General features: G+C 41.4%; 1 protein-coding gene and 1 long non-coding RNA gene across 4 annotated transcripts in view; one reads left to right on the forward strand and one right to left on the reverse strand.

Annotated features, from left to right (window-relative positions):
- zmp:0000000660 (arf-GAP with Rho-GAP domain, ANK repeat and PH domain-containing protein 2) overlaps nucleotides 1-25,009 on the reverse strand; it is a 125,893-nt gene that overhangs the window by 52,087 nt on the left and 48,797 nt on the right. For both annotated transcript variants that reach the window (XM_037111325.1, XM_037111324.1), the window contains exons 11-14: nucleotides 21,710-21,909; nucleotides 15,155-15,240; nucleotides 14,773-14,955; nucleotides 9,419-9,593 (exon numbers count right to left, since the gene is read on the reverse strand). In XM_037111325.1, the coding sequence (XP_036967220.1) occupies nucleotides 9,419-9,593; nucleotides 14,773-14,955; nucleotides 15,155-15,240; nucleotides 21,710-21,909 (644 nt within the window). The remainder of the gene's footprint in view (nucleotides 1-9,418; nucleotides 9,594-14,772; nucleotides 14,956-15,154; nucleotides 15,241-21,709; nucleotides 21,910-25,009) is intronic.
- Nucleotides 13,666-15,224, forward strand: LOC119026797. Of its 2 annotated transcripts, XR_005077244.1 has the most exons (4): nucleotides 13,666-13,944; nucleotides 14,027-14,096; nucleotides 14,791-14,993; nucleotides 15,085-15,224. It is a non-coding gene; the product is annotated as an uncharacterized LOC119026797 (long non-coding RNA). The 2 variants fall into 2 exon arrangements; XR_005077243.1 differs by having other exon boundaries at nucleotides 13,666-14,096.

Below are 25,009 nucleotides of genomic sequence, written 5' to 3' on the forward strand. Positions count from 1 at the left end.
TTTAAGAGCTCCCCACATTCAACCTTATCGTTTCTCAAATTCAATTAGCTTCAATTCTGAGGTTCAATTTTCTGCCGGGGCCTTGGCAATATCTCACCGATTTTATCTTCACTACCTCCAGCTCTCTCATCAAGCAAGGTAAAATAACTTTAATTGAAACCACTTTTAATTGAAGCCACATTTCCACCCCTTTACTGACACCAACGGCATCTCATCTCAGGGCCACGAAGAGACAAAAAAAACAATCAGCTCATTAACGAGACAGCGTCTACTGAATATGTCTGTGTAATTTATTGTGTTCACATGCACAGTAATCTTATACTCACATACTATAAGTACAGTAAAATATCACTCTTAAGTGTTGTATGAATCAAATATTTTGAAGCCCTGTCTTTCTAAATGATGACTCAAAGATGTCTCTGTGAATCTGATGTTTGATATTTTATCATTCGCTGGATTATTTAAACAGGATATGTCTGTGCCTGTATTTATCCATAAATAGTTTTTTTTTCCTTTTCTTTTCTTTTAGGTGTTGTTTGTATGGAGAAAAAATAAATAAATCAAAGAAGTAGACCCAGTCGCTTTTTCATATTAAACTAGATCTTAAATGGAGGGTAAGATCTGTTGCACTGACAATGTATGGTTTACAGGGTTTTAAGTTGTTATACAGCTGACAACAGCCATGATCACAGCTGTGATGCAGGATTGTACTATAGCGCAACACTGCATCACAGCTCGACAGGTGCAAGAGAAAGCAAGATTCTCTGTATCTGAATACATTTCAAGCCTGCAACAAATGTTTTGTAAAGGGAACACATACCTTTTAGTCTCATATGGACTGTGTTTAATAAATCTGAGGTAAAAATATACAAGCTGTGGGGAACTAGTTTCCAGTATTTTGCACTTTATTACTGGAACAAACTGCTAAGCAAATTGAAGTAAGAGAAACTCATTCTTCTAAGCTAATTAGTGACATCCTTAGAGCTACATGTGAATGTTTTAATTAGCATGTCTCTGTGTGTAGCGACTGCACTGATGTTGTGATGTTGTACAGTCGATCTTGATCACTGAGACTCCTGATTTAATAAAGCGACAATGGATCTCCGACACGGTGAATATGAATAAAGTATGCTGCAAATGAAAAACAACCCGACAAAGGCACGATCGGCCTCGCTGGTAGCAAGGGGCAATCAAATCGACAGCAACATCATATCTGGCATGATACAGCCTCTTTTTATACACTATAGCCACTTCTAACAAGTGCAATATATATTTTTGACGTGACGCCAAGGCTGCAGAGCCAATCGGGAGCAGCGTCACATAAAGCCATTTTAGTTAGCAACATCTGTAATCTGCCTTTTAATCTAATGCGGAGAGAGTGTCTGCCAATAGCGGTGTCATAAATACATGGAATCTGACAGAATTTAATCAGCAAACTGCAGGGAAGTGAGTCCAACACACACACACACTCACACACACTCACACACAATTTCAAGCACTCAGGTTGAGAGAATGTAAATAAGCCAGTGGCTCGATGCTGTATCAGTTGTAACAAGGCTCTCTCTGTGAGCCTTGGAAACAGTCCCCGTGGGCCCCTAAAGCTGGACTCTGTTAAGATGGGACTGTGATGTCTGTGGGGGCGGCAGTTGAGAAGTCTGGCCTGCGCTGATTGGCTCGGTCCCCAGCGAAGGGAGGTGACATGACAGAGTGCTCAATTAGCCATCTGGTCGCCCACGGCACCGGTCACAAAGTGGTCCCCGACAAGCAGTGGACAGTGGGGTAATCAGAGGCAGTTGCGCACTGTGCGCACACACACACACACACACACACACATACATACAGACAAGGACAGTGAAGTCACATTTAGTAAATGGCTAACATAGGCAACATGTACCAACTAAAGATAAGAGAAGAAAGAAGGCAGAGGAGCCAATCTGTAAGCACACGATCATCCACATGATTATAAAAATCAAACTTAATTATTCATTGAGCTATTTAGCTGGAGGATACACACAAACACACAAACATTTTTAGCCAAAAGCACTCCTTTTCAAAATTAAAACCATCCATATACAAGACGTTCCGCCAGTGAGAAACACACAAAAAAACAGACGCTTTAAAAAAATAAAGACACTTTAAAAACAAGCAGCTGCTTGTGACCTGCTGAACCATCTAACAGTCCAGTACACAGTGTGTTTATTGGTTAAAAAACATAAACGTCTACAAGTGCTGGGGAAAAAAAAAAAAAAAAAAAACTGGCTGAGCCTTGCGATGTTGTGTGTCTTGGTGTTCATCTTTTTATTATCCACACAGAAAGCCTGCTGGATAAATTTTTAATGTGCCGCGAGATTCAGAGATTTCGAAAGGCGTCAGGGATGCTCGGGTGGCAACAATAAAACTTCTCTGCCTCCAAATCCGCGGTGTGTCATTTTGAGAAGAAGCGGAATGATGTCAACAGTAAGAGGCATGGCTGTTTAGCTTGGTTTTTACAAGACGACGGCCTCCCGGGTAGAGCGAAGAGCCGCCATAAAACCCAATTTACATGTTTGGTTTGCTCTGTTTACAGTTTCGGCATTAGCTGATGCTTTTATCCACAGATTTACAGTGGAAGAGCTGGCAGGCGTTTGTTGTCTTACTGCAAGACACAGGTTGTTTAAGACAGAAACTAAACATTTACAACCTGAAAGCCCTTATCTGTAGATTTTTTTATGAGTTTAAGGTCTTACATATAGTTCTAATGGCAAAAGTTTTGTTGGTAGAGAAGTATGACAATGCCAGGGGAATAACAGCACTACCCTCCTCCAGTGTCTGCATTAAAACTCATGTGGAATCCTACACATGGCTGGCTTAAAGCTGCAATATTACTATGAAGGTATAAGGTGTTTCAGCCCATTCTGTAGTTCCTTAGCTGCACTTAGCTTTTTAGCATCTTTTAGCTAATTGTTTTGGCCCACAACTTTACCGTTTTGTTTCACTGCTCCTGTCAGCCTCATTTCTAAGCACACCATAGAGCTGCTTTTAGCTTAAAATGTCTGATAAACTCACTGTATGCTACCTGCACAGCACCAATAAGCTAGCTAGCTGGTATAGTAATTAGCATATTTCAACAGCAGGACCGTTTCCCAGGGAATAGGAACCTTTAAAAGAACTTGAAACTGTAGGGACCAGGGTCAAAATTAAGCTCTGGGGACCTTATGTGACCCCTCTACCCCCTGCATGGGGGTAGTACTTTTTAAAAAAAAGTACAAGAACTTTGGGGGTAGGGCTCGCAGTGCTGAACATTTCTGCTTGGGTTAGTACTTGTAGGATCTTATTTCTGCCACCACTTCAAAAAAATCTGCCTGACCATTTGTTTTTTGGTTTGCTCACTGTGCTTTGACACATTAAAATGGAGTTACAGATGAAGGCATACACAACTGAACTGACAAAGTAGTTGCTGTATAGTCTAACAGACTGTTTGCATACAGACTAAATGGATCTTCAGATTGCAGTGGCAATGCAGGATAAAAAAGAAGATCTTAGTTCCTTAATAAGTAGACCGTGGCATTAAAAGTTGATAGTACTTTGGGTGGAAGCTTTGTTATTTAGTTGCTTCCTGAAATTAAATGAACACAGCCTTTGCTTTTTCATATGCCAGCCGTCTAACTTGCCTAATCTCTGTGAGGACTGATTGAAGGAATGTTTTAGTTCCTTGAAAAGTAGTTCCTAAAAGCTGCAGGTACCTTGAGCGGAGGTGTGACTACAGGGGAGGTGTAAGCAGATAGATTTATCTGGCTCTCTATAATAGAGATGCGATAATATGTCATTGTTTCGTTAACATCAGTCGGTGTATAGATTGATTGGTTGATCATCATATCTTTGTTGATAGGTACATTTTTTTGTCACGTGACCTATCCTACATATGATTACAAGCCACTCTTGAAGGTCTATTTTAAAACGTGGCAGGTGGAGCTCGGTCATTACTGTCGCGAACCCGTGGCGCTTAACGACCAATTATCAGCTTGTCTTTCCATTCAGCCAAGGTCTAGTGGTACCAGCACAGAGAGTGTCAAGTCTCGAAACTTTTTTTTTTGTGTGTGTGTGTTAATAAAGTGTTCGTTGGCCAAACTGGTCCTCTGTGTCATCCATTTAAGCCACAGATGTTACTGCAACACTGGCAACACCACTGGCGCCCGATACCTGCTAAATTAGCAAGCAAGATGTGGGAAATTATGAAACATTTGGGGATTTATAATGCTCATTTTGGTGTTAAGAGAATTTCTACTCACAGCCTCAGTCCATCAGCTGATCCTTTTATCGCGAATGACTTCCAATTTAGTGTCGAGGCTTTGCGGAGACGCTGATGATTGCAGGGATTTCAAACCCACAACTGCCCACTTAGAGTTCATGTTTCTTTAACCACTAAAGCAGTAAATTAGCATTCAACAGTGGTATCAACACAGATCAAAGTACAGCATCCACAGTGTTTGGTGTCTGATGGCATATTCATCACCATGTTCACACTGGCAAGTGACAGGCCAGACACTGGTGACAGCTTGGTTAAACATGAGCTGTGCCAAAATGGATTATCTTGAAGAGTATTTGCATTTGGCAGTGTGTGTTCATTTTCTTTTAAATGAAGCGTAAATGGTACCAAAATATATTTTCTTTGACACGGTCTGTTTGCCACAACTTGAAAATGGAAAATCATTGATCTCGAGAGATTTAAAACGTGTTTGGTTCTGGTAATGAAAACAAAACTTGAGAAGGTACCTGATACTATATACACAGTTTGATTTAATTTGTATTCATGTGGCCTGTGCAGCCTCTTGGGTGGTACATATGGGAACACACTGGACGTAACAAATGATAAAGTAACCCAAAAATGTACAAGAAACCACTGCAGTGAAAGCCTCTGACTGCAAGGGATAGATCCATCATTGAAGCTGTCCTCGGGGGTCCCTGAAATGCGAAGAGACACTGCCTCAGAGAGCTGCCATTGGCTTTTTTTTTTATACATATATATATATATATATATATAATGAAATCTGGGATGGGGATATGTAAATTAACATGCTCCTACGGTATCCCAGGGTTCTCTGGGGCGAGCAGGTGTGGGCGGGAGTGCGAGGTCCGTCGAGGCCCCCACATGCATGCACTCATATACGAAGAGAGAAGGAGCTAATGAAGTGGCAATGCTCTGCCATGAGTGGATGTCCTGACGTCGAAGCTACAAATGAGCCACCATGGAGGGAAGGGACGGCGGAGGGGGTTCTGGGAGAAGCAGGCTGACAGCTTTGTTTTGATACACTATATCCAGGGGAAATAGAAGGTTTCTTCCTATTTTTATTTTTACAAACTAGGAGCGTGAGTCATACTGTGAATAGACGCGGCGGCAATGTTTTCTTCACACTTAGAGACACTCCAATTTAGACTTTACTTGTTGGGACTGAGGATTGTTCCGCGTGTCTGACAATTGTTTATTGCTGGCTTATCCCAGTCTCTCACCAGGGGGGATAATGAATTTGGTAAAGAACCATGTTTGTCTTCATTTCATTCAATACACTTCTGTTTTAGAGCACCATGTGGTTGGCTGAAATGAAGGCCTAAAGTGCATCCTTGTTGTGATGGTTTACTAAATAAAATATAGGGAGGACTACGTAGCCTATAATTCCATGAGCAGACCCTGCTGCAGGCGAATGACAAACCTATAACTCTTCCTATATTACCTTGGATGTGTGCAGCCATTGTTAACCATAATTTGAGGCTGATGTTTTCTAAACCTCCAAAGAAGGACTCTGAACTCTGTTTTGTCCTCGATATTGGCTGCCATGTGGCCTCCTTTCATTCTTCCCTCTATCTTCCCTCCGACAAAACCGCACCACACAGTCGGGATTGGTGTCATATGGGTATTGAATTGTTCCCAGACATAACGCCGCGCACAACAAGTGAAAGAGTTCAATTTTTGTTTAATCAAAATTTTCACTCGTCTTTTTTTCTGCAGACTCTGGGGGCCGCTCGCAAACAAAGACAATGCAGACAGCACTTTTCCCACAGCTTTGTGTGAAGTGACAATGTGTCCGGCGGTAGCAAAATGTCAAATAGGGAATTTGGACAGTGTTTTGTGTGGAGCGTTAATCTTCTCAGCACACCATGATGGTTTATGTCTTCAGTGTGGTTTCAGAAAAATATATTCATGGATGCATTTATTTATGTTGCTTTACAACCAGCTTTTTCCCTGCTAGAAAGGTTACAGGGGCTCTGAGAAGCAGCACAGCCTCGCCTTTGTTTTGTATTTTTCATTCTTGACTATATATGAACATACAAATATGGCCACTTGTCTGCAATGCAAAACTGAAATCATCAGGCATTAGGCTTGAGAATGAAGGTTGTAGGACTTTGATATATCACTAAACCATATAATATATAATGTTGCAACATCCTACATAACGTTTAATTGAATAATTGTTATAATATCCACACATTAATTATTATTACAATATGGTCAGAGTTAGGGGGAGATCGTGGTTATGGTGAATTGCCTAGCAGATTATTGACCGACTTTTCTTTTGACTGGTTAAAAGATAAGCAATATTCTATACTTTGGTTATCACTGACATATTCATTTAAAAGATCGTAACCTACAGTTCCTTGGTCCGATCCGCAATACTTTCTGGGAGGCTCTAACCCATCTGTTTCTCCAGAAAGCATAAATCTTTAATAGTGGGCCAAAAAATTCTGACTTTCTACATTTTTTAAAAAAAGGATCAGTTATAGACCAAAAAAATTCACCGTTGTTCTTGCAAAAAACACAATTTCCATGAAAACAGTGATACTATTATTGTAAATTAACTATTTACAATGATATTATTACTTTCCCAAGAAATGAGGAGTATAGGAGGCTATTGGAGGTTATTGGATTAAGTTATGATACATTAATGTGTTGCTAGAGCGCCGTTTGTTTTTCGTCGTTGGTAGGCTGTCTTACACTGTACGTGCTATAGGTTGGGGGAGATCACATCAGCTACTTGCCAAAAAGCTGAAGGATGGAGGATAAGGGGTAGAGTGTGCTCTCGACAGCTAGAACTAGGGTCATCATTTTGAGTTTGTCTGTGCAGACTTTGTGTGAGCAGCAAAATCTGAATATATCAATACAATATGAAGGTTAACATACTGTCGCATGAAATAGCAGCAATGTGTAACTGGATTTCAGCACAGAACATGGTTGTGGCACACAAGTTATTAAAAAAAGCTAACTGCTGGGTATATTATAAGTACAAATGATGTCACTTGCCCAACGCTGATTCATGTACAATGGAACTGTCAAATATTAAAGTACTTCCAAACAATCCTCAGTGTGGCATCTGATCCTGGGTTAACATCTTGTTTCACATATAGGAGTAGCTCCCTTGTGGTTACTCTGCCACACAGTCCCAACTTGCAAAGAGCTGCACTAACTCTTGTCCCTGAGGCAAGATCTCCTCCGCAGCCAAGAACACTAGAAATATGTCAGAGTGGCATTTGGGCTCTCGGTCACCTCCCTGACCTAGGTCCTTCTTGCCTGCAGTAGTTGGTGTGTTAAAATTGGACATCCACCTCTACAGGAATAGTCTGGTTAGCTCCACATTTGTCTGTTCATTAATGATGAAGCCGTGCAACTTCCAGACACATAATGAGCATATAGAGAGTGCCTGTATGCTACACATTTCAGATGGACAATAGCACACACTTGAATGTGTGCGTGTCTGTTTGTCAGTCTGGATGTGTGTCTTCTAGCGCACCTCCAAGTAATGGGCCATTCACCATGGCGACCAGGTGACCCATGCTAGCAATTAGGAGTCCCTAACAGGCTCGGTGGCGGCGGGTGTGCACAGATGCAGCGCATACATTATGTAAAAACAGTTCCTGAGAAAGTCTCCCCACGGCCCCAGCCGACGGCCCCTCTCGCTCCTTTAATCTAATTCTTATCAGCAGCCCTGCGTGGAACGGCACAAACAAAACACACCCGTCATGAGGAAGCCACAGAACACAGCACATCTGTGCCGGGGTCTGCGACGCCAGTAACACGAGGTGGGTAAAACAAAGCAAAATTAGGTGAGTGTCAGACAAAGACACAAAGCCTTCATTTTCTATTCATGGCAGTGGAGGAAAAAAACTCCCACCGTGCTACTATAAACATGGCGGCACAGCGGTGAATATGACTTTTAAACATGATTGGCTTGTTAAAAGTGTAAAGCTATTGGGCTGAATGCAGGCAGGCAGGCACCGGTGGTCATAAAAGTCCAACTCGCACACCTAGTTTAAAGGCCTTTTCACAGATTTATGTGAGTGAGTCAGCTCTTTTTTAAGTCTGACTGGGAATACAGGAGTTATTCTGTTTCATAGCTACTGTCTCTGGCACCTCACCTGGGTTGAGCACCGGCCATAGAAAGTTTGGTGAAGTCTAGCTGAAACTCTTCTCCCTTTCATTATTGAATAAGAGTATGAACGATAATTGTGGGGTCTGTGCTAATAACTTAACACAAGTAAGAGGTTAATTAAACACAGAGTTTGTCTGCTCTCATCAGCATTCCAAAGACCAGAAGCATTACGCTAGCTAACAATACTACATTTACGTTCCGTACAGGACCGACACAGCCACTGTGATGGTTTAAGGTAACATCAGCAGCTCTGTCTCACTCGTTATTTGGTTTAAGGAAATTTAGATTAAATTTCAAATGCCAAACTCATTAGTCAAGATAGATTTACGTTTACCTGTAACCAGTGTTTCACAAAAAGTAAGGGCATTCCATGTTCATCTTTAGTAAGAAGCTTTAATATAATTTTATCTATTATCTATTTTCTGGTGGGTATATTTTTCAGTTTTTCTATCTATCTATCTATCTATCTATCTATCTATCTATCTATCTATCTATCTATCTATCTATCTATCTATCAGTGTTATGGTAACGAGACTATTTAAATTGCATGATCATATATTTACAATGCTGTACCATGACACAAGGGCTAACTAGCATGAGCCAGCTAGAAACAGCAAAAAAACAGCTCAAGGAGTTGGCATACATTATACAGCTAGTTACAGCTGATAATGTTTGCTAGCCGTCAGAACGAAAAGAAAAGTGTGCTTATTGATATGAAATCAGAGACTAAAGGCAGTAAAGCTAACTAGCTCTAACCCAAAATACAAGAATGTCTTCTACATGAAGCATCAAGTGGTGAGGTTGATAACGTTTTGGCCAGGGACCTGTTAGCTTCAGCCTCAGCCTTTAATATCATTCACATAAACATCAAGTGCAGACCTAAAGCTGTTTGCGTGAGCTGGAAATTAAGTGGTAAATCCATCACTGTTATGACTGTAGACTGCATATGTGCCATGCAGGAAGATAAAGATAAAACCTCGGTAGCTTGGGTGAGGGTGGGGGGGCTCATAGTTGCTTACCCGAGAGTTTGTTCTGGTGCAGGAACTCCATCTGTAGCCTCTGACCAGCACGCTGGGCCAAGAGATAGGGGGTGGAGACGGTCGGGTCCCCGGTGGCACACATAACATCTGCCCCGCTGAACACCAGCGCCATGGTCTGCAGCACATCAGGCAGCACCACAGCTGCACACAGCGCCTGCACACACACATAGGAAGGGATCAAAGAGCACATGAAGAGTTTCTCTCTGCCTTTCGCCTGGTCTACTACGGGTCCCATGAGGTCTCAGCACCATCTCTAAAATTCGTCAATAATGTATGTGGGGGACAACACTGTATTTGTAACTTCAATGTATCTCTAAGCTGCAAAACTACACCTGTCACTTAACATTCCCTGCTGTGAAAGAGTAATAAAAAGACTGAATGGGTGCATTCGCAGCTCATTGCGTTTCTAGGTAGCCTTCTATAGCTGGATTAAAAACCTTTAAACATTTCACATCCCAGACAATGAACCTGTGAAAATCCCTGCAAAAAAAGCAAGTACAGTCTCACTTCCTAGAGCAGAAGCAGAAGCTTGTGCGGCTCTGTGTGTCTACATGCACACGGCAGGTTGATAAAGGACAAAGAGTCTATAAAGCGGCGTCAGAAAAACCATATAAAGTTTAGAATTGAGTTTCGCCCGCTGATCTCAAAAGAGAAGTTAAAATAAGATCAAACTTTAATACTCCCTGTGGGAATCATTAAATCTATAATGCCGGCGAAGGGGAAAAAAAAAAAGGAAAGGAATATAGCAAATAAGAACAGGACAAATGGGCCATATTAAATATAATGAAACTAACAATTTGGAGGAAGAGAAATGTGGGAACAAAGGCATGAATAACAATGAGCTGAGCAAATAACAACAGCAGAGCAGACTGAGGGAGAGGGAAATGCATGGAGGGAACGCACTGCTTGAAAAACACACCCAGTATGCAAGATACACACAATACGAACATGACAAAGATGACAGGCAATACAAAGTACAACTCTGATATGACAATTTAAATAAATGAAGGGTGTAAATTAGCCTGTACTGCCGACGATTTAACAATGAATGATTAGTTTGTCAATCGCCAGCTTAGAAAAACTTGAGATAAAATTGAATTAAGAAGGTTCGACTTTGACTTAAATGCGTTAATGCCTGCAGGTAAACTTCTACAAGCATCGGGTGTTAACATTTTGGGGTGTCAAATAGCTATTTTTTTGTTTATTTTTGTTTTGGCGTCACTCTGAAACAAATTATATGATGGGGACTCTCTAATTGATCCTGGTTGTGAATTCCATTGATTCTCTCTCAGCAATTTTTCTGAGTGGGATTGATCGGCGGTCCTCGGCAATGCTCGCTAAAGGACGACATCACTTCTCCTCGATGCCAATGAAAAAACATCGATATGAGCTGAGACTTTTAAATCTTATTTTCAACTTTAAGAGCCGTTTCACAAGATTAGGCAACTCCCGAGAGGCCGCGCGTCTGTCTCTGAATGCACGAGAAGGGCAAGTCATTCTGACTTCAAGCCTAAAACGGGGCAACTTAAAGGGTAACTCCAACATTTCTTACAGATTATCTTTATGAGTACTCCTGCATACGTGGGGGGGAGGGAATAATAGAATACGGCGTTTTGTGTCTTGAGAGGAAGCTGAATATAATCTAATACATTGCCTCCAGTGATGTCACTAAGTAGCTGAGTTGCATTGTGGGTAATGTAGTTGTTGGCAGGTTTTAAAAAAGGAAGAGGAATGTGTAGAATAAAAAAAAAGGTGATATCTGTGCATAATACGAGTGCAATGCCATACCAGTGGACTTCTTTCCAAAACCTGGAGCCTGGCGTAACCCACAATGCAAAGTGAGTGGCAACACTATCCGATTCATACAGCTTCCCTCCGTAGCCACAAAAAAGCTTTACACTACTTTTTCCAAAAATGCAGTAATACCTCCCCCCTTAAGACCCGTGAACACAATGTAATGTGGAAATTGGTGGAGTTACCCTTTAAAGGCACCTTTAAAGGAAGTCTGGCACTAAAATAAACTCTTGCTCCGATAAATGCAAGACACTGACTTCCAACTTAAATAGGAGCAGAAAACCATCCTTACAGTACAGTATATATGGAGTTTCAAGACTTGGAGACACGCGTTGCTAGAACTATTCACCTGTTTCGTGCTGCGTGCTGGCTAAGAGAAGCAGCATAAAAGGCTGCGAAGAATACAGTCTGACTGAGGAAAGTTTTTTTTTTCTCTCTCTGGCTGTCTCTTCCCATCAGTCCAGTCAATTGATGTGACATTGTGCAAGATGACCCGCAACAAAGTGGATCAACAGAGGAGTCGAGTGGCAAATAGCGGAATTTCAACGAGCAACCTCTCCTTTCATCGGACTCGGACCCAGTCAGTAAGCCGCATCGATCCGCCGCGAAACAAGCGAGATCCGTCTGGGAGGGAGGCAGAGTGAGGCTGCGCATATACACACAGGCAAAGCACACACACAAACAAATACCTGTCAATATAACCTGGCCACCCACACAAAGGACCTGTACTGAGATAAAGAAATTTAAGTGTGTGTGTGTGTGTCCCAGGCACACATTCATGGATTTCTATCTGTGTGCACAAAAATATCCATAACTTAAAAAAAACATAAAGAATAAATATGTTGCACGTTATCTTACTCGCCGTCTGTGTCTCTCACACTCACACACAAGACGGGGTCAGATTAAGGCAAAACAGTCCCATGCAACCTGGCCTTATTCCGCATCGTCTCTGGAAATGACCTTCCGTGTCATAGCAATTACGGCAGCCACTAGAGGGTTTATGTGTGTGTGAGAGTGTGTGCGTAATGATATAAGAAGGTCCTTTGACACCCCCCCTCCTCTAGGTCATGCGGCCTGCGGAGACTCTGTGGAGGTCACTGGGATATGAGCTTCTAATGGGGAACATGGGACTAAGAAATGGAGAAAGCGGGATAGAGATAGAGAGCGGCGCAAAAGGGAAAGAACCCGCACGCCGAACGAAAACATCCTCGCAGAAAATGTGCGCCGCAGATGAGATTATTTAAGAGAAATATTGATGCCGTCAGGTATAAATCACTTCACTGCCTTTATATTCCCGTTCCATTACTCGAATTGACACTTTAAACGGTAATTTACTGCATGTGTTGAGTGAGTTTCACGACCGCTGGGCCCATAAAACTTGTTAAAAGGCCATTGCGTGATTTCAAAATTGCATGAATGTCAATGAGGAAAATTGCCAGTATTATTGTCTTTGTTCCAGAGAAGACTCCCGGAGGAATGGGTTTTTATATAGCTTTTTATTTTTCCGTATTCATACTTGCGTTACAGTAAGTAAGTGTGACACAGAACTGGAACAACGTGTCCAATGAGATTAGGCTCAGTGTCCTTGTTTATGTTAAAAATACTTTTTTTTTATGTGTTTTTTTTATAGGTTGCTTGTGATTTATTACTTTATGTTAAGATAAGTGGAACTGTTTTAAAGAGTTTTCTTTTCATATTTAGATACACACATACACACACACAGAAGTTGAGTCAGGGTGTGTATAAATGTTCCATGACACGTTGATCCCTATCAAATCTGTTGAGCCCTTTTATAAAGGCAGGCTAGACAGAGAGAAAGCAAACACAACCACCCACCTCTGCCTTTTTCCTCTCTCCTCCTTTCTCACTCTCTTTCCTCGCACGCACACACACACACACACACACACACACACACACACACACACCCCCCTCCACTGGCCAAACCCTTTTAGGCAGCCACACTCTCTATATCTGTCACACCACCCTGCAGAAAAAAAACAAAAAAAAACTCCCACTGTAACAGCAAATTCACACATCTTCAGTGGAGCAGCACACATGTTCACACGCGTGTACACACTCCCACATATACACACACAAACGCCAAAGCAAAGCAAAGCAAAGCCGCAATAAAACCAACCCAAGCGTTTCTGTTGTGGATCCTAATCCACTTTTCCACTTAGCCAGCTAGTATATCTCTTCCCTAACCCCCCTCCCCATCATTCCCTCTTTCTCTCTACATCTCCATCCCTCTCTTTCCGCCCAAGAAAACAATACAAGGGGGCTGATCTGCGTAAGTGCTGATGCAGGTGGAAACTTAGCTCCGTGCTGTGTGCTTTTAAGACCCTCTCTTTAAGAAGAAGCCAGAAACAGGCGTTTTTTTTTGTTTTTTTTTTAACTTTTTTGTGCCAGAGCAATAAAACCCTAAACCACAAACTGGCAGAGCAGGCCTTAGCACCAACCTGCTTACTCTTGAATTCAATAAGACTTCCCCTTTGGCATTTTTACTTTTTTTTAACTTACAGCGCCGTTTTACTGATGGTCAAAAGGTCACGAAAATATGAGCGTTTTCAGGGCCAGTGGATTTGACTAATGGAGTATGCCATGTACCATGCTTCTAAGTTCAGATGAAAACACTGTAGGTGCCCACTTATTATTGCATCGTTGGCGAACTTCTGCTGCACTTTGGCCTGACCTAAAAGAAACATAGTTAGGTAACTAGAGAAATAGAAAAAACTCATTCAAGGTCTAGGAAGGATTCATTTATTGATTTTTTTTCCTGTTCACACTATGAAGCTAGGAGGAAAAAACACTGCTGATTCTGGCTAAAATCATGGGACGGCTGGTACATCTAAAGTCATCGCAGGTAACGTCATGTTAGCAGGACATAGCTAACTCAAAATTGCTGAAAATCACCGGACAGTCTTAAGATGCGCAGGTTTCCTGTTGCTAGCCAATTGTATGCTAGCAAAGACTGCTAGCTGGACTTACTTAATTCTGTTTAACATCTCAAGCAAGCTAGTACATTTTAAGATAAGCATGTTATTTGTTGCGAGCCAATTTTATGCAAGCAAAGACTGCTAGCAGGACTTGGCTAACTGTTTAAAATTCCAGGCAAGCTAGTACATTTTAAGGTAAGCTTGTTATTTGTTGCAAGCCATTTTTTATGCTAGCACAGACTGCTAGCCGGACTTAGCTAACAGTTTACAATTCCAGGCAAACTAGTACATTTTAAGATACACTTGTTATTTGTTGCTGGCCAATTTTATGCTACCAAAGACTGCTAGCAGAACATGGCTAACTAATCACCTGACATCCAGTACATTTTTAGATAGGCTTGTTGTTTGTTGCACCCAAATGTCATGTGACCAAAGACTGCTGCTTGTATATAGATTATAGTTATAAGTGAGGCATGTAGTTAAATAGTTGCTTAATGTGGTTTTAAAATTCTCCTCTGTACACAATTACTGACCAAGAAGGTATAGTCAAAGACCAAAACAAGGCAGAAAGCATCCATTTTGAGTTTATTATACAAGCTGTACCTGGTTGAGCTGCTCCAGGTCATCAAAGCCCTCCAGGACCCTCCGGTACTTCCTCTCCCGGTACTTCCGGCGGATGAAGGTGGCACGCTGCTCTGCCGAAGCGCCGCAGTGGATTTCCTCCTCCAAGGGAAGGTTGGCGGCCCAGAAGTTATTAGCATTCTTGTTCCCCACTTCAAGGAAGAACTGATGGGTTACAGAACAAAGAGAAGGGCAAAGAACAGGTGAGAATAATTTCGTAGAGCTATTACCAGGATGCTGTCAACATCTGCCAAAGCCCAGACTAGCATTAACACTTGTTGCTTACTTTTTCAGATGACGGTGTAAAACAACTTGAGAATGTGTGTCGCTCTGACTTCTAAGAAAAACAGCATACAGTATGTACCTCCACCAGTGCATTGCTCCAGATACTGCTGTCCAACTTCAAGCTCCGCACTTTGGAAATACTCGGCCCAAGGGAGCGGTGCTGGCCTGGTACACAGGAAGACAGAGACATCAACTTGAGCTCACAGAAACAAACTCAATCCACACAAACCTCAGCAATAAGAAACCTCTCTCAATTATATATATATATATATATATATATATATATATATATATATATATATATATATATATATATATATATATAAAAATAAAGAGCCGCATTGTTGTCAGGCTGCGCTTTTGGTTCCTGGAAGTTTATGTGAAAAAATTGAAAAATTAATGGTTACATATATGCACACAACATCACCACAGTGTCTGCACAAACACACACCACATGTCAGGGATGCAGTAAACAATAAACTGGCAGTTACAAGATGGAGAAACAGAGCATGACTGGAAGCTCATTCTCTCACTCACAACAGACATATTTAGTCCCCTCAGCACTCCTAATTGGAAATGAAAGCACAGAACGAGGGCCATTAATTGCTAATGAATCATGAGTAATTCATTGTGTTTGTGGGTCGGCCTGTTTATTTGGGTGAACGAGAGGCTTCTGGGGTTGCTTATGGCCAAAGACAGAGCATACATGCATAATACATCTGGCAGAAACAGGCCGCATGTGTGAATGTGAATTATTGTCCTGTGTGTGAAGCCAGGCAATTTTAGATTTAGATTTTAGCATGATCTCATTACTGTCATGTGTGCTCAAGTGGAGTAGCTGCGAATGAAAATGCGGGGCCATGAGCTGGGATAAGGCCGTCTTGACACAGATCTCGAAGGCATGGACACCAGAAAGCACTGAATCATTGCTCACATAAGGCTTTAAAAAGAGAAACTAACTCGGAATTCATTTCTGATAACTGATGATTAATAGTTACTCTCCCTACATTAGGAATACTGTCGACCGGGCAGAGCAAACCATTACCTTGGGGTCAGATTAGATTAAGTCTGAGATTGTGGGTTGTTACATATCCTATATAATGCATGTAAAAGCATGGACTGAGTGGCTGCACAAACAGAATCAAACTGAGAGACTATTAGAAGGTGCTATATGTGAGAATTGGCCACTTGTTGAACTCAGCAGAGAAGCTATATACTGCTAACGGTACTGTGGTAATGCCTGTAGCTACTATAAGCTTTTTAGCCCAGGTAGCAGTGCAGCTAGCCGGAATGTTGGCAATGACACTTTTAGCACAGGACTTTTGGAACACTGGGAGGAAGAGTGGGCATGCTAACTTCAATAGATATCTCTGCAACACAATACCTAGATGTATTTTACTTTTGATCATTTTAGTTCATCGGTGAAGTTTTAAGCCAACGTTTGTACATATTGCAACTTTAATGATTTAATAATAAATGCTGTTTCACAACTTAACTGTGACATTTCTATGGTTGGCTGTTAAACGGAAGTATCAGTATTTATAATATGTGTCATCTGCTTGTGTATTCATACAAATCAGCTAAATGGAAGCATGTACTATGAAAAAAAGTAGTGTTCCAAGTATTGAACCATGTGGAGCCTCATATGGGATCTGAAAACTCTTGTTGATTAAATCAGTATGCAACTAGCAGACGGCTGTTCTGGATTTTCAACTATATTTTTCAGCTTATCTATCAACTCTCTGTCAACTATAGTACATGTGGCTCTGACTGAGGAGGCATCACTTACATCAACACTATGTTTGAGATTGTTTGAGGCTTTGACTAACATAATTGGACTTAAGCGCTGTGGGATGTACAAACTGCTTGTGTACATGTGTTGAAAGGGACACTTCAAACAAGCACTCAGTGATCTTGTTTGTTAAAAACATTAAAAGTCAGCATGGGGAGAGAAACAGTAAACACTTGTTGTTCCAGATTATGCCTAATCAAATTCATCCTTTTCTAATAAAGGATTTATTCTGCTTTTACTTCTGGATTAAACATATTCAGTAATACAATCCGGCCTACAATTAGAAACAGCAGGGATTTCCTTCTTCTAATGTTATTTAAATATTCTGTGGGAAAAATGGATGCATTAGTGTGACCACACGTCTTTAAATCTTGCATTTTCAAAGTCACACCAAAAAGAGAGAAATGGTGTCTATTTTTGAGTCCAGCTTGGCAAAAAAAAAAAAAAATAGCCAAAGAGCAAGATTTCTGTCACTCTTCTCCAGTGAAGGAGTGCCTGGGCACCTGCTGAATTGCTACAGCCACACTTCATCCGCTGAGCTGCACAGCACCACAGGACCATTTTCACTTGTGTAAGGGTAATGAAGCTGAAAAAAGTGTGCAATCGCACGTGCCAACAGACACATGGTGAGATTTTCCCATATTAATAGCCTGTTGTAAATGTCTTCATCCTTCTGATGGAACCAACACAACACACAAAAAGGGCATTCCCATCGCAGCATCTTTGAAAAATAAAAAAGTCGCCCTACCCACAAAGGATTTCAGCCCCAATTAAAAACTTTCCCGGCGACAGTACATGGAGCACTTTTCCAACCCCCTGTACTTGTGTGCCATTTTCCCCTCGCTCAGTGATGAGTCAGAGGGAAACAAAGCAAAGCAATGAGCAGTGCATTTGTGGGTTACCACAGCAACTGTTGACAGCAGAACTGTCTACAAGGTGCATCCTGGTTTATTGCCATTAAATGTACACTGTAGAGAGGGTCCATTGTCATTTCCTGTGGGGGTCAGGTTGCACAGTGGGAGAAAGGGCAAAGAGAGGGAACAGAAGGGTCAGTGTAGGAAGAGCTAACGCTTAAGTTGAGGAAGTGAAGCAACTGGTTAATGTTGGTTTGAACTGACAAGGGCTTATATCATCGGTTTGCTACTGAAGAGAAACACCACCACCAGCAGGAGTAAAGAATGAGACTATTAAGATACACTAGTCAATATCTTTATATAATCAGTAAATCAAATGACTTTGTATAGTACACGTATTGAGAGTTTTAGTGTCTCTCAGCTCATTGTTTTTGTTTCACATGCCCCAAAATTAAAGGGGCACTATGTAGTTCTGAAGAAGAAATTAAATGTCATAATTGTAATATTTACATTATTAATGATGTGATAATACAAAATAAAAAGAAATATATTTTTTTCCATAACTGAACACTGTTTGAAGCTAGAAAGGTGGCAGGGTCCACCAAGTAAAACAGTAAAAATCTAAATTGTGTTGTTCTCACTTTGTTCATTCAGTTTATCCAATCATGAAAACAAAGGAGAGTTAGTTTATTCAGTTTCATTAGTGATAAAAGAAATCAGTCAATGAAGATCTATCTGAGCACAATTTCAATTTCTTCCCCAAAACAATGTCATGCACTTTTAAAGTTTCAGTTCACTGCCTTTTCACTGCCAGCCTCGTTTCCAGCTGCGGCAGGCTGCTGTTTTCAGTCAAAAGAAGTTCTGATAAACCCACTGAGCACTTGATCAGCACCAAACAACAGACAGACAAGGTCAGCAGCTAGCAGGTGAAAACTTGGTACAGCTGAAGAGATATTTCCCTCGAGCTGGATTTGGATCGATTCTGTGACACAGACACAGGACTCAAATTTAACACTACTGTCACTGGATGTGTAAATAGGCGACTCTTAACATGTTACCAAAACTTTATAAGGCGATAACATGTCCAAACTTTGCTGCATTGATCCCAAGTGGACATATTTTGCCAATTTTCTTAACAGATAATACCCGGATCGTCTCTGAAAATAGCTGATTATCTGCAGTAATGGCTTCTGCTGCAAGGAGACACTTTCCGTTTTCACAAACAAGGTCCTCCTTTGACAAGGACAACTCAGAATGTGCTCGCCGTAATGAAAGCTTTTTCTATTTGCATTCTCACTTTCTAATAGAAGCAGAAGAGAAAAACAGGAGAAGAAACGCAAATGAGCAGCTGATTGGGAATTTGTATGAAAAGCACACGTGTTACAGTGAAGCGTGCCCGTGCTAGGATTAGATTTAAAAAAATAAAAATAAAAATTTCCCCTCTGCTTTTTGTATTACTGTGGTTTTGATCAGATTTACCTGTTTTTATTTAGTTCTCACAATAAACACAAATCATCTTTTTTGCTTAAACTGGAAGACAATGGACCCCTTTCAGTCCTTGAAGTCTACGCAAACAAAGTAAGAGTCTGTAGCCGGGCCTCACAGAATGGAACTACAGACTATTAAAATTCACTCTGTCTTGGCACAAAAAGAGGAAAGCCAATGTGGGGATCATTTTCACCATTAGCTTTCTCATTACTTCTTTCCTCTTTCTCTTGTTCAGCATTTCTCTTTATTGTCCATGACATGAGAGCGCTAATTAAAAGTGTAGAGCAGTCATTGGTATTCTAAATGGACCACTACCTAATTTAAGGAGAGCACAGTGTGAGGACAGCTTCCTCATTGCAGATATTCCCCCCCCCTTCTCTCCCAGCGTGTCGACAAAATGTAATATTAAACACCCCTGCAAATGAAATCATTTAAGGGTGTTTGAAAAGGGATGTTGGATATCTGATGCGTACCAATTACATGGGCTTTGCAGAGGTGAGGTGAAGAATCGCATTAAAACTTATGACTCTGGGAGAAATCTCAGGCCTGGAGATGATCTGGAGGAGGTGGGGGGAAGATGAGTATATAGGAAGGAGCATGCAAGATGGAAAAATGAGAAAAAAAAAAAAAAAGCGACCAGATATCCCTCTGGATCGAGCGTGGCCGCTGCTTCTCTCTAATCATGTTGAGCGGGTCAAGAAGCGGTTTGGGATCCCCCAAGTTCTCACCCATGGCTTAATCTTTGTTGTCATTTCATCTGAGCCATCCAGCATTGCCAAATAGATTAGAGAGTCCAGAGGCCAGACGCCAACCCCTATAAGTGGCTTATCACCTGAGAACTTATTCCGAAAAGAGCCTCTGGGCCAGAGCACATACTCACACAGACGCAAACAGACACCAGACCACACATACAGATTGAGAACTGAGTGCTAACCACGGAGGAATAAACAAAAAGAATTGATATGAGCGAATGAATGACGTGTGTTTGTCTTTACAGCCAGACAGGTTTCAAACGTTTGTCTGTGAGTTGTGAGCAAGAATGACGTTCACTGCACAGATAATTTGATATGAAAATGAGAGTTTGAAGAAGTTAAACTCTGCAATAAGATACAACATCATTTGGGCTAAAAGAAAATGTTTTTATCATAATTTCGCATCTGCAAGTTCTTAATCTCCCTGGAAGCTGGGTAAAAAAAAAAAAGTGTAGAAACATGGTTCAATTGGCACAAAAACAGTAATTACTTACTAAAACAGTCTAAGACAGTCTAGACAGTGCGCAGCAGGTCAGGTGAACATTCAGAAATCTGTTTACAGGAAAGCTCCCAATTAAACATTTATGAGATATAAAGTTTCCAGAAATAAAAAATGAGTGGATATTTACCTGTGTTTAAATACCCATGGAAACTAAACACTGACACATTTGCCAACCTTGAGACCTCAAAAACAGGGAGGACTTTGAAACAAAAGTGGGGCTCTTGGGGTCCAGACCCTGAAAAATGTTAGATTCAAGGACTATTTTCTTCAATGGTGGCATTTTAAGAATGAAAATAACAAAACGAAAACTAAAATGCAACTTTTAAATGTGATTAAACTTTGAATTCTCAGAAAACAACGTAGAATAACTTGCCGTCAAGCGTAAACTCATAAAACTGTGGCATGAACTAAGTATCACTTTTCATTCATTAATATATTCTTTGCCCGCGCTGCCCTATGTTCGATGGGGATGGATGCAATGAGATGCCCGTGATTGACAGCAGAATCAACATATAAGTAAGAGGAATCCTTCCCTCCAGTGGGTCGGAAATCTGTTCAAACATTCTTTCACCTCCGTATTTCTCTCACTCATGCCAGAAACAGGTTATGATAACTAAAAGGGGGAAAAGGGCAAAATAGTACAGAAAATCTGGATATACAGAGCTGTGGCACTTGGCGGTAACCAGGAGAGGGCGAGGAAAGCTTGAGTCTGAAATGCATATAGACTTAAAGCGATTAACAAACTAACAGAACTTTGACTGCAGATTTCCTGTATTTAGAACCAATTTTCATCTTTTTCCAGGAAACCTATTAAGAAATGTATAAAATTCTAAAATGTTTTTTAACCCTAACCCTTTATTATTCACTTAATTTATCTTATTTCCTGGGAAATCTTTTGAAGTCCAAAGTATCAAAGTCTCTCCGGTCACAATGTCAGGTGAAAATAATTCCCTCTCAGCACTATTAGTTGTCTAAGGTAGAGAGGAGGTTCTGGAGTGAGATAGTTGATTGTTGAGTTTCATTCCCCAAGTTGTACTAAAATACTTTTTAATGTATTTAAACATTGGCATATGGGGAACAAGTGCTGGAACTAGAACTATCACACAAAAGGCATTTTGACACGCTGCTTGCTTCCGTTCACACCATGCTGCGTGTGGGCGGGTGTGCGTGCAACATGTGGCGAGTTCACTGCATTGTAAAGTGCTCTTGTTCATCGCCATGTCCTCCGCGAGTCGAGGCCCCTTACCTGCACACTTCTTACAGATGACCACACCCAGGTTGACGGACGCCCACTCCGGCTGTGGGGCGCGGCAGTCGGCGCAGCTCCGGTTGGCCTCGTTGAACCAGATCTTCTCCGCCACTTCATAGTCGGAGAGCGTCTCGGCGATCGATTCCTGGACTGCTTCAATCCACTCCTCCTTCTCCCGTTCTGACTCGGCCGTGAAGCTGCAACAATCGATTTTTTTGCCCCCCCACCCAACCCCAACACAAGCCTCACTGTTATTGATTTGATTTGAGGGAGAGCAATTAAGCAGCATAGTGTAACTTGGCAGGGTTACAGGGGTGTGCAGTATTTGGACTAGTTTTGGCGGGGGGGGGGAGGGTCTGAGTGTGTATGCCGGTGTGTGATTGCAATAGATTTGGTGAAACTGATAGGAGAGCGGGGAAGAGGTGGCGACGGGGCGGGTGAATCGATGCATCTCACCTTGCACCACTAAAATCTATAAAGTGCTAATGCAGGGTATTTTTTCAGGATATTATTTTTATATCAGACTGAGACGCAGTGATGGAAAAAGATCATAAACATTTACAGCTTGAATATACATTAAAAAAAATCATTATTAACATGACGACTGGCATCAAAAGCTCTATGAGAATGCAGTGAGAGAGTCAATGTGTTGCCGCTTGTCTGCTCACAGATTTAAAGCGCAACTCACAATACAGCATATGTCTGAAAGCACTGCCATATGACAGTGATTAAATGACTTGGTTAAAGATTTGAAAGACAGTGTAACTGATACCGACTGAGGCTTCACCTCCACGTCATGATTACAATGTGAGGTCAAAACAACATGGCCCTTCGGTAACCTTTAAAGAAAACTGTTGATGTGTCGGGTTTGTGGTTTAATGCTGTAATGCCGGAGAGATACTTTACTTTAGTCATGGATGGTATACACAAACAATGCAGTCACCTAAGTTCCCAAGTTCATTCCAATAAGACTGGGCAGCTAAATAACCTTTACCTAACAATATACCGTATATCTCGAGGACAGTGCTCGTGGAGTCCATTTACGGAATGTGAACTTAGTAGTTAGTCACTGATTTGTTTATCTTTGTCTACAGACTGACGCTCAAAAGTGCTGTGATGTCAAAACGATTCCATTTCTGTTACAGCTGCATGATGTTTTACTTTGTCTTATTTTCAATTAATAGATAGCCAATGTTTTGTTTTTATTATTTTTTTTCTCTGTTTGTCTAAGGTGAGGTTTTTTCAGATAATCCACAATGGATTTCCACCTCAAATGTGTTTCAGTTTTGTTGACTTTTTTGTCCTAACCTTTCGTGCAAATTAACTAAAATAAACTAAGCTAGTGGTGACACAACAACGACTTTCTGAACTTCATTGAAAGTCAGGCGGAATTAGGTTCAATACTCAGATTTATCTTTATGTGTAATGATCTTTTTTTTTCTTCCATCTGCTTTCATGTTGCTCTCTGTTTCAGTCGTTATCGTTAACATGCTCTCATGTAAAAATCAGATGAGAAAAAACCAAGTGATGTATACTGTCAATAATCAAGAAATTCCTCAATGAGAGACCTAGCAGGGGAAAGAAGTAATGTTATTCATTAATCATAAATCAGTAAAATGTTGTTAATAATCTATCTGATGAATAAATATTAGAGCCGACAATCAGAGATGAGATGTATATATAATTAAAGCTGCAAGCAACGATGAACCGGGCCCTCGCAGTCCGCGCGTGTCAGGGCTGTCGGGGTGGGCCGCGTAGATGTATTCAGGGCAAGACCCTCTACATGTTTGAGCAATCTGGCGTAGATGGCAAGTTGTATGTGGAAGTTATAATGAGTTGATGGTTTTATGGCAAAGCATCAAAATGGACCGCGCCACCACGACCACCAGGTGTGACATAGGTGAAAGCTTTTTGAGTTTTGTCCACAGATGCTACTTGTAAAGTTTGTTGCAAATTTGCATCCCCACTCGGTTTCTTCACTCTCACTCTCACCATGTGCTTACCAAAGGGGGGATGTTTGGTCTCTGTAAATTAAAGAGTATGATCTCGACTCTGCTCTTGATAAAAAAAAAAGTTTCACGAGGCAACTTTTGTTGTGATTTTTTGCTATACAAATAAAATCTGACTTGACATAATCCTCTACCACGACTTTATGGGTGCAATTTTAAAAATCTGGATATTGCAAAAAGGGCCCTGACTTAACCTCATCCAACACATTTGGGATGAAGTTTAACGCCGACTGCGAGCCAAGCCTTTCTGCCAGAATAAGCTCCTGACTTAATGAGAGCAAATTCCTGCAGCCAAGTTTTCCAGGAGCTTTTCCCAGAAGTGTTGAGGCAGCACTGTTATCCACATACATGTGGCAATAGTCTTTTTTTGAAAGACCAGGCTCAAATACGGTTAGACAGGCTGCATCCCATTCAGTCATTCTACCAAGCTGGTCAAACCAGCCACATTTCGAGCTCGGAATTCAAAATACGACAGAGACGGAGGGTTTTGACGAGGGGAAGATAGTTTTAGGAGGTTAGAGAAAAATCTCAAATCTAAAAATGTTCATGTCCACCATGCACATATACAGTTAATGCCTGAACTGTCAAGGCTCCTAAATTGGAAGTCTTTCAGGACAGTCATTCACCTGTCTCTCAATCCATCTGTGTCTTACTAATTAGTTTTCTCCCCGGAATGAGGAGATATTTCTAGACACCACACACACACACAGGAACATGTCAATTACTGTCTAATAAGCACTTATAAAGATACCTCTTAGGTACAGAAAGCACAGGTTTTCTAATGGAGTGGATGGAGCACGCATTTTGTAGAACTTGCTGAATGTACCGAGTGACTTAAAATTAGCCGAATGTATGATTAACTGTGTGTAACAGGCAATCTGTGAGATGAAGCAAGAGCAAGCATGAGAGCGACAGCAAGAGACAGAAAATTGAGAGGAAAAGGAGCGGGAATGGAGAGTCGCAGATTGACTGAAAAAAGCACGATGAGCCACACGAGGAGGGGAAGCTTTCGCCCGGAGCGGAGGATGTGCACCGGGGCCGAGCCTGGTCCAAGTAACCCAGCAGAGATCGATAGGGTTGATTGGGTTCAGCCGTTCTGTGCCTACGGGTCTCTGCCTAAGGCCCGTCTAAAGAGATGACTGCTCACATTCCTCTGCTGAACTTCAACGTGGCCTCCCAAAACCACAAAGGAGCAAAGGGAGGCAGGAGGCAGAATATGTGACGGTCCCCGAGCCGCAGAGCTTTAGATGTGAAGTGAAGGCTGGTCTCAGATGAGACTGCATTTCAG

The sequence above is a fragment of the Acanthopagrus latus genome, chromosome 10 (assembly GCF_904848185.1).
Source record: "Acanthopagrus latus isolate v.2019 chromosome 10, fAcaLat1.1, whole genome shotgun sequence".
NCBI classification, from domain to species: domain Eukaryota; kingdom Metazoa; phylum Chordata; class Actinopteri; order Spariformes; family Sparidae; genus Acanthopagrus; species Acanthopagrus latus.